General features: G+C 49.0%; 1 protein-coding gene across 5 annotated transcripts in view; it reads right to left on the bottom strand.

Annotated features, from left to right (window-relative positions):
* Positions 1–3,367: 3,367 nt before the first annotated feature.
* The window catches only part of LOC135531188 (protein phosphatase 1 regulatory subunit 12A-like), a 57,287-nt gene continuing 50,898 nt past the window's right edge, over positions 3,368–9,756 (bottom strand). For all 5 annotated transcript variants that reach the window (XM_064959300.1, XM_064959301.1, XM_064959303.1 and 2 more), the window contains 2 exons: positions 9,113–9,163; positions 3,368–4,002 (listed from right to left, as the gene is read on the bottom strand). In XM_064959300.1, coding sequence (XP_064815372.1) covers positions 3,916–4,002; positions 9,113–9,163 — 138 coding nt within the window. In that variant the 3' untranslated portion in view covers positions 3,368–3,915. The remainder of the gene's footprint in view (positions 4,003–9,112; positions 9,164–9,756) is intronic.

Raw genomic sequence — 9,756 nt, 5'->3', positions numbered from 1 at the left:
CATCCCTCCACCTATCATCTAGTCTAGTCCATCCCTCCACCTATCCTCTAGTCTAGTCCATACCTCCACCTATCCTCTAGTCTAGTCCATGCCTCCACCTATCCTCTAGTCTAGTCCATACCTCCACCTATCCTCTAGTCTAGTCCATACCTCCACCTATCCTCTAGTCTAGTCCATGCCTCCACCTATCCTCTAGTCTAGTCCATACCTCCACCTATCCTCTAGTCCATCCCTCCACCTATCCTCTAGTCTAGTCCATGCCTCCACCTATCCTCTAGTCTAGTCCATACCTCCACCTATCCTCTAGCCCATACCTCCACCTATCCTCTAGCCCATACCTCCACCTATCCTCTAGCCCATACCTCCACCTATCCTCTAGTCAATACCTCCACCTATCCTCTAGTCCATACCTCCACCTATCCTCTAGTCCATACCTCCACCTATCCTCTAGTCCATACCTCCACCTATCCTCTAGTCTAGTCCATACCTCCACCTATCCTCTAGTCCATACCTCTACCTATCCTCTAGTCCATACCTCCACCTATCCTCTAGTCTAGTCCATACCTCCACCTATCCTCTAGTCCATACCTCTACCTATCCTCTAGTCTAGTCCATACCTCCACCTATCCTCTAGTCCATACCTCCACCTATCCTCTAGTCAATATCAATTTGTGAAGGAGTGCACACTTCAGGAGAAAGGACAGATTATTGGGATTGCAGATTTGTGGATGAGGGGAGCTGTTTTGTATAGTATGAATCATGACGGGGCTTAGCTTGGCCTGGCGCAGATCTGTGATCGCTTAGCTTGGCCTGGCGCAGATCTGCGATCGCTTAGCTTGGCCTGGCGCAGATCTGTGATCGCTTTGCTTGGCGCAGATCTGTGATCGCTTAGCTTGGCGCAGATCTGCGATCGCTTAGCTTGGTGCAGATCTGCGATCGCTTAGCTTGGCCTGGCGCAGATCTGTGATCGCTTAGCTTGGTGCAGATCTGCGATCGCTTAGCTTGGCCTGGCGCAGATCTGTGATCGCTTAGCTTGGCCTGGCGCAGATCTGCGATCGCTTAGCTTGGCCTGGCGCAGATCTGTGATCGCTTTGCTTGGCCTGGCGCAGATCTGTGATCGCTTTGCTTAGCGCAGATCTGTGATCGCTTAGCTTGTCCTGGCGCAGATCTGTGATCGCTTAGCTTGTCCTGGCGCAGATCTGTGATCGCTTTGCTTGGCGCAGATCTGTGATCGCTTAGCTTGGCGCAGATCTGCGATCGCTTAGCTTGGTGCAGATCTGCGATCGCTTAGCTTGGCCTGGCGCAGATCTGTGATCGCTTAGCTTGGCCTGGCGCAGATCTGCGATCGCTTAGCTTGGCCTGGCGCAGATCTGTGATCGCTTTGCTTGGCCTGGCGCAGATCTGTGATCGCTTTGCTTGGCGCAGATCTGTGATCGCTTAGCTTGTCCTGGCGCAGATCTGTGATCGCTTAGCTTGTCCTGGCGCAGATCTGTGATCGCTTAGCTTGTTCTGGCGCAGATCTGTGATCGCTTAGCTTGACCTGGCTGGTGGTGATTAAAGTGCTGTGGTCAACAGACCGCTCTGTCTGTGGTCATTTAAATGAGCATGGAGTGGGTCTGTGTGGCCCAAATGGCACCCTATTCCCTATGTAGTGCACTAATTTTAACCAGGGTCTATAGCACCCTATTCCTTATCTAGTGCACTTCTTTTAACTAGGGCCTATAGCACCCTATTCCCTTTCTAGAGCACTACATTTAACCAGGGCCCTGATGTAGTGCACTACTTAAATGATAGGGTTTCATTTGGGACGCATTATCTGTGGGTCACTAAACAAAAACACTAGTGAGGGGAAGAGTGGATCTCTGGTGGGTTCAGAACACTATAGTGTTTTGAGGGGAAGAGTGGATCTCTGGTGGGTTCAGAACACTAGTGTTTTGAGGGGAAGAGTGGATCTCTGGTGGGTTCAGAACACTAGTGTTTTGAGGGGAAGAGTGGATCTCTGGTGGGTTCAGAACACTAACACGGGTCCTGTGTGGCTCAGTCGGTAGAGCATGGCGCTTGCAACGCCAAGCGTCGTGGGTTCGATTCCCGCTGGGGCCACCCATATGTAAAAGTAGTGGCCCCAGCCGACTTGTAAGTCGCTTTGGACAAAACCGTCTGCTAAATGGGATATATTATTTTATATTATAGTGTTTTGAGGGGAAGAGTGGATCTCTGGTGGGTTCAGAACACTAGTGTTTTGAGGGGAAGAGTGGATCTCTGGTGGGTTCAGAACACTATAGTGTTTTGAGGGGAAAGTGGACCTCTGGTGGGTTCAGAACACTATAGTGTTTTGAGGGGAAAGTGGACCTCTGGTGGGTTCAGAACCAATGGCACTAACAGATTAAGAGGCTCGTGGAGTGGAATGACACTACCAGATTAAGAGGCTCATGGAGTGGAATGACACTACCAGAATAAGAGACTCATGGAGTGGAATGACACCACCAGATTAAGAGACTCATGGAGTGGAATGACACCACCAGAATAAGAGACTCATGGAGTGGAATGACACTACCAGAATAAGAAACTCATGGAGTGGAATGACACTACCAGAATAAGAGGCTCATGGAGTGGAATGACACTACCAGAATAAGAGACTCATGGAGTGGAATGACACTACCAGAATAAGAGACTCATGGAGTGGAATGACACTACCAGAATAAGAGACTCATGGAGTGGAATGACACTACCAGAATAAGAGGCTCATGGAGTGGAATGACACTACCAGAATAAGAGACTCATGGAGTGGAATGACACTACCAGAATAAGAGACTCATGGAGTGGAATGACACTCAGATTTGAGTGGGAGATATGGATCCAGGGTCTGGAAGGAGTCGATGCGAAAGCCTCTATAAGGAGTGTATTTGTAGGGTAGGATAGTTTTGAGTGGGAGGGACTGAGATCCGTAGTTAGTACAATAGCAGAGTGGGTTGGTGGAAAAAGGTGGTGTGTGAATGTGGTGGTCACAAAACAAAATAAATTACTGAGTGGGAAAGCTAAGGGACCAAGATAACTTGGACTGGTGCAATGTGTGTGGATGGCACCCAGAGAAGGAATGTGTGTGATGGCACCCAGAGAAGGAATGTGTGTGTGGATGGCACCCAGAGAAGGAATGTGTGTGGATGGCACCCAGAGAAGGAATGTGTGTGTGGATGGCACCCAGAGAAGGAATGTGTGTGTGGATGGCACCCAGAGAAGGAATGTGTGTGGATGGCACCCAGAGAAGGAATGTGTGTGTGATGGCACCCAGAGAAGGAATGTGTGTGTGGATGGCACCCAGAGAAGGAATGTGTGTGGATGGCACCCAGAGAAGGAATGTGTGTGTGGATGGCACCCAGAGAAGGAATGTGTGTGTGGATGGCACCCAGAGAAGGAATGTGTGTGTGGATGGCACCCAGAGAAGGAATGTGTGTGTGCTCATATTAGTATTTCCCCCTTGTGCCCATTGTCTATATTCTGTTTTTTTTAAAGTTTTTTTTTTTTTTTTACAACACAATCCCATGGGCATTTGGCTGTTGTCACGCCTCTTTGCTACTATGCGAGCCGTCGTCATGACCACAGTTGTCACGGCTACCTGCCATGGATACGGTCCTGTCTTCAAAGTGGGCATAAGACACACACACACACACACAACGACAAGCCACAGCGATTGGTCAGGACTAAAGGAAGAAGAGGCGTCACAATCAAGTCAAGATATGGTGTTGTTTAGAGTACCACATTCCCATACGTCTTCTCTTTTTTTGTTTCTTGTACACCCCCCCCCTCCTCTCTCTCTGTCTTTCATTCTTTGGCACTGGTAGGAATGTGAGGTGGGAGGGGTGGATGGACGGAGGGAGGGAGTGGGCTTCCCTGTTGTCTCTCTCTCGTTCTCTCCGTCTATTTGGAGAGTTTACTGATGACCCTGATGAGCGCTCCGTTCTCGTCTTTCAGCCTCTGGTTGTCAGCTCTCAGGTCACCTAGCACCTAGAGGAACAACATTGGTTATTGGGTTGAAAACGGACATTGAATATATCCCAAATGGCTCCCTGTTCCCTATATAGTGCACTACTATTAACCAGGGTCCAAAAGTAGCGCACTACAGTCGTGGCCAAAAGTTTTGAAAATGACACAAATATTAATTTCCACAAAGTTTGCCGCTTCAGTGTTTTTAGATATTTGTGTCAGATGTTACTATGGATACTGAAGTATAATTACAAGCATTTCATAAGTGTCAAAGGCTTTTATTGACAATTACATGAAGTTGATGCAAAGAGTCAATATTTGCAGTGTTGACCCTTCTTTTTCAAGACCTCTGCAATCCGCCCTGGCATGCTGTCAATTAATTTCTGGGCCACATCCTGACTGATGGCAGCCGATTCTTGCCTAATCAATGCTTGGAGTTTGTCAGAATTCGTGGGTTTTGTTTGTCCACCCACCTCTTGAGGATTGACCACAAGTTCTCAATGGGATTAAGGTCTGGGGAGTTTCCTGGCCATGGACCCAAAATATTGATGTTTTGTTCCCCGAGCCACTTAGTTATCACTTTTGCCTTATGGCAAGGTGCTACATCATGCCGGAAAAGGCATTGTTCGTCACCAAACTGTTCCTGGATGGTTGGGAGAAGTTGCTCTCAGAGGATGTGTTGGTACCATTCTTTATTCATGGCTGTGTTCTTAGGCAAAATTGTGAGTGAGCCCAGTCCCTTGGCTGAGAAGCAACCCCACACATGAATGGTCTCAGGATGCTTTACTGTTGGCATGACACAGGACTGATGGTAGCGCTCACCTTGTCTTCTCCGGACAAGCTTTTTTCCAGATGCCCCAAACAATCAGAAAGGGGATTCATTAGAGAAAATAACTTTATCCCAGTCCTCAGCAGTCCAATCCCTGTACCTTTTGCAGAATATCAGTCTGTCCCTGATGTTTTTCCTGGAGAGAAGTAGCTTCTTTGCTGCCCTTCTTGACACCAGGCCATCCTCCAAAAGTCTTCGCTTCACTGTGCGTGCAGATGCACTCACACCTGCCTGCTGCCATTCCTGAGCAGCTCTGTACTGGTGGTGCCCCGATCCCGCAGCTGAATCAACTTCAGGAGACGGTCCTGGCGCTTGCTGGACTTTCTTGGGCACCCTGAAGCCTTCTTCACAACAATTGAACCGCTCTCCTTGAAGTTCTTGATGATCCGATAAATGGTTGATTTAGGCGCAATCTTACTTGCAGCAATATCCTTGCCTGTGAAGCCCTTTTTGTGCAAAGCAATGACGATGGCACATGTTTCCTTGCAAGTAACCATGGTTGACAGAGGAAGAACAATGATTCCAAGCACCACCCTCCTTTTGAAGCTTCCAGTCTGTTATTCAAACTCAATCAGCATGACAGAGTGATCTCCAGCCTTGTCCTCGTCAACACTCACACCTGTGTTAACAAGAGAATCACTGAGATGATGTCAGCTGGTCCTTTTGTGGCATGTCTGAAATGCACTGGAAATGTTTTTTGGGGGGAATCAGTTAGTTTACATGGCAAAGAGGGACTTGCAATTAAATGCAATTCATCTGATCACTCTTCATAACATTCTGGAGTATATGCAAATTGCCATCATACAAACTGAGGCAGCAGACTTTGTGAAAATGTATATGTGTGTCATTCTCAAAACTTTTGGCCCACGACTGTATATTGTACTGTTTGGATAGATGAAAATTGACATTGATACAATTATTGTGTGAAGAAAGACAATCCAATAATACTATAATCAGATGGATCCTGGTTTCATTTTCATGCAGCTTAGTTTGGTTACCACCTACTTCAGCTCAGGTCTGTCTGCAACAGAAACGGAGAGTTAAGTGAACGCGGCAAAAGGTGGCAGGATGTATTAGAGTGTCGGGGAAGGAAGAGAGGTGAACACCCATTGGATAGCAGTACCAGTGGATCTCTACACCCATTGGATAGCAGTACCAGTGGATCTCTACACCCATTGGATAGCAGTACCAGTGGAACTCCACACCCATTGGATAGCAGTACCTGTGATCTCCACACCCATTGGATAGCAGTACCTGTGATCTCCATACCCATTGGATAGCAGTACCAGTGGATCTCTACACCCATTGGATAGCAGTACCAGTGGATCTCCACACCCATTGGATAGCAGTACCAGTGATCTCTACACCCTGGGCCTGTATTCACAAAGTGTCTCAGTAGTAGTAGTAGTAGTGCTGATCAAATTGTCATTACATTTATTGTTTAAATTTGATTTAACAAATGAATAGGAGGGAGGGCCTGATCCTAGATCAGCACTCTTGTCTAAGAAAAACTTTGCCTGTGCCCCAAATGCACACTATTCCCTATTTAGTGCACTACCGTTGATCAGGGCCCATAGGTAGACCCAGAGGGCCCATAGGTAGACCCAGAGGGAGGCCCATAGGGCCCATAGGGAGGCCCATAGGGACCATAGGTAGACCCAGAGGGAGGCCCAGAGGGAGGCCCATAGGGCCCATAGGTAGACCCAGAGGGAGGCCCATAGGGCCCATAGGGAGGCCCATAGGGACCATAGGTAGACCCAGAGGGAGATCCAGAGGGCCCATAGGTAGACCCAGAGGGAGGCCCATAGGGAGTCCCAGAGGGAGGCCCATAGGTAGGTCCATAGGGAGGCCCAGAGGGAGACCCAGAGGGAGGCCCATAGGGCCCATAGGTAGACCCAGAGGGAGGCCCATAGGGCCCATAGGTAGACCCAGAGGGAGGCCCATAGGGCCCATAGGTAGACCCAGAGGGAGGCCCATAGGGCCCATAGGTAGACCCAGAGGGAGGCCCATAGGGAGTCCCAGAGGGCCCATAGGTAGGTCCATAGGGAGGCCCAGAGGGAGACCCAGAGGGAGGCCCATAGGGAGAGACCCATAAGGCCCATAGGGAGAGACCCATAGAGAGACCCATAAGGTCCATAGGGAGGCCCATTGAGAGACCCATAAGGCCCAGAGGGAGAGACCCATTAAGCCCATAGGGAGACCCATAGAGAGACCCATAAGGCCCAGAGGGAGAGACCCATAAAGCCCACAGGGAGACCCAGAGTGCCCACAGGGAGACCCAGAGGGCCCACAGGGAGACCCAGAGGGCCCACAGGGAGACCCAGAGGGCCCACAGGGAGACCCAGAGGGCCCACAGGGAGACCCAGAGGGCCCTGATCAAAATTAGTGCACTAAACAGGGAATAGGGTGCCATTTCATTTGGGATGCACATTATTGTGAATATGAGCCCTGATAAATAAGTACCCTGTCTGAGAACATGTCTTGGTGTAAAGTCAGAGGATGATAAAGTGGTGACTATATACAAGACTGGTCTCCTCTGGAACAGAGCTGTACAGAGCAGCAAGCCTCACCTCCCTGGCCCAGTCTAATGCCTTAGGGTGCATCCCAAAACGGCACCATATTCCCTATGTAGTGCCCTACTTTTGACCATGGCCCATATTGCTCTGGTCTAAAGTCGTGCCCTATATAGGGGAATAGGGTGCCATTTGGATGGCAGAGTCAGTGTACCACTTACTGCCACAACACTGGTGATTTGCAGCACAAGCCGTGAAAGAAGCAGCAAGCTGTGATGAGGCAGAGAGTCTGTGTGGAGTATAACCTGGGTTCAACCAGAGAGTCTGTGTGGAGTATAACCTGGGTTCAACCAGAGAGTCTGTGTGGAGTAAAACCTGGGTTCAACCAGAGAGTCTGTGTGGAGTAAAACCTGGGTTCAACCAGAGAGTCTGTGTGGAGTATAACCTGGGTTCAACCAGAGAGTCTGTGTGGAGTATAACCTGGGTTCAACCAGAAAGTCTGTGTGGAGTATAACCTGGGTTCAACCAGAGAGTCTGTGTGGAGTATAACCTGGGTTCAACCAGAGAGTCTGTGTGGAGTATAACCTGGGTTGACCAGAGAGTCTGTGTGGAGTATAACCTGGGTTCAACCAGAGAGTCTGTGTGGAGTATAACCTGGGTTCAACCAGAAAGTCTGTGTGGAGTATAACCTGGGTTCAACCAGAGAGTCTGTGTGGAGTATAACCTGGGTTCAACCAGAGAGTCTGTGTGGAGTATAACCTGGGTTCAGGCAGAGAGTCTGTGTGGAGTATAACCTGGGTTCAACCAGAGAGTCCGTGTGGAGTAAAACCTGGGTTCAACCAGAGAGTCTGTGTAGAGTATAACCTGGGTTCAACCAGAGAGTCCGTGTGGAGTAAAACCTGGGTTCAACCAGAGAGTCTGTGTGGAGTATAACCTGGGTTCAACCAGAGAGTCCGTGTGGAGTAAAACCTGGGTTCAACCAGAGAGTCTGTGTGGAGTATAACCTGGGTTCAACCAGAGTCTGTGTGGAGTATAACCTGGGTTCAACCAGAGAGTCTGTGTGGAGTAAAACCTGGGTTCAACCAGAGAATCTGTGTGGAGTAAAACCTGGGTTCAACCAGAGAGTCTGTGTGGAGTATAACCTGGGTTCAACCAGAGAGTCCGTGTGGAGTAAAACCTGGGTTCAACCAGAGAGTCTGTGTGGAGTATAACCTGGGTTCAACCAGAGAATCTGTGTGGAGTAAAACCTGGGTTCAACCAGAGAGTCTGTGTGGAGTATAACCTGGGTTCAGGTAGAGAGTCTGTGTGGAGTAAAACCTGGGTTCAACCAGAGAGTCTGTGTGGAGTATAACCTGGGTTCAACCAGAGAGTCTGTGTGGAGTATAACCTGGGTTCAACCAGAGAGTCTGCGTGGAGTAAAACCTGGGTTCAACCAGAGAGTCTGTGTGGAGTATAACCTGGGTTCTACCAGAGAGTCTGTGTGGAGTAAAACCTGGGTTCAACCAGAGAGTCTGTGTGGAGTAAAACCTGGGTTCAACCAGAGAGTCTGTGTGGAGTATAACCTGGGTTCAACCAGAGAGTCTGTGTGGAGTATAACCTGGGTTCAACCAGAGAGTCTGTGTGGAGTATAACCTGGGTTCAACCAGAGAGTCTGTGTGGAGTAAGGACTTTCAGCATTTGCTTTAGCCTGCCTGGAATGCCAGGTGACCGGGGTTTGGGCCCAGCTAACGTATTTGAAAGATTTCGTATACTATTTGAACCCAGGTGTGATCATGTTGTCTCTTTTCACCTTCAACTCCTCCTCCAGCTCAGCCACACGACGCTCCAACATCCGTCGCTCCTGATGCGAGGGAGGAGAGAGAGAAAAAGACAGAGACAGAGAGAGAGAGCGAGAGAAACAGAGAGAGAGACATAGAGAGAGACAGAGAGAGAGAGAGCGAGAGACATAGAGAGAGACAGAGAGAGAGAGAGCGAGAGAAACAGAGAGAGAGAGAGAGAGAGAGAGAGAGAGAAACAGAGAGAGAGAGAGAGCGAGAGAAACAGAGAGAGCGAGAGAAACAGAGAGAGAGAGAGAGAGAGCGAGAGAAACAAAGAGAGAGAGAGAGCGAGAGAAACAGAGAGAGAGAGAGAGAACGAGAGAAACAAAGAGAGAGAGAGAGCGAGAGAAACAAAGAGAAAGAGAGAGCGAGAGAAACAGAGAGACAAAGAGAGACCGAGAGAGACCGAGAGAAACAGAGAGACAGAGAGACAGCGAGAGAGAGACAGCGAGAGACAGAGAAACAGAGAAAGAGAGAGAGACAGAGACAGAGAGAATGGTCAGGCAGCAGTAGAGGCAGTCAGTCGTGAGGCCAGGCACAGCATCAGGTGTTTGACACTAGATAGTGTACTAGTTTCTGTATATATAACACAACACAAGCCAAGTCACACACAGAA

This window comes from Oncorhynchus masou, unplaced genomic scaffold (assembly GCF_036934945.1).
Source record: "Oncorhynchus masou masou isolate Uvic2021 unplaced genomic scaffold, UVic_Omas_1.1 unplaced_scaffold_1544, whole genome shotgun sequence".
Classification (NCBI taxonomy): domain Eukaryota; kingdom Metazoa; phylum Chordata; class Actinopteri; order Salmoniformes; family Salmonidae; genus Oncorhynchus; species Oncorhynchus masou.
The sequence above is the reverse complement of the archived record's forward strand: the minus strand, read 5'-3'. Positions and strand labels throughout refer to the sequence as shown.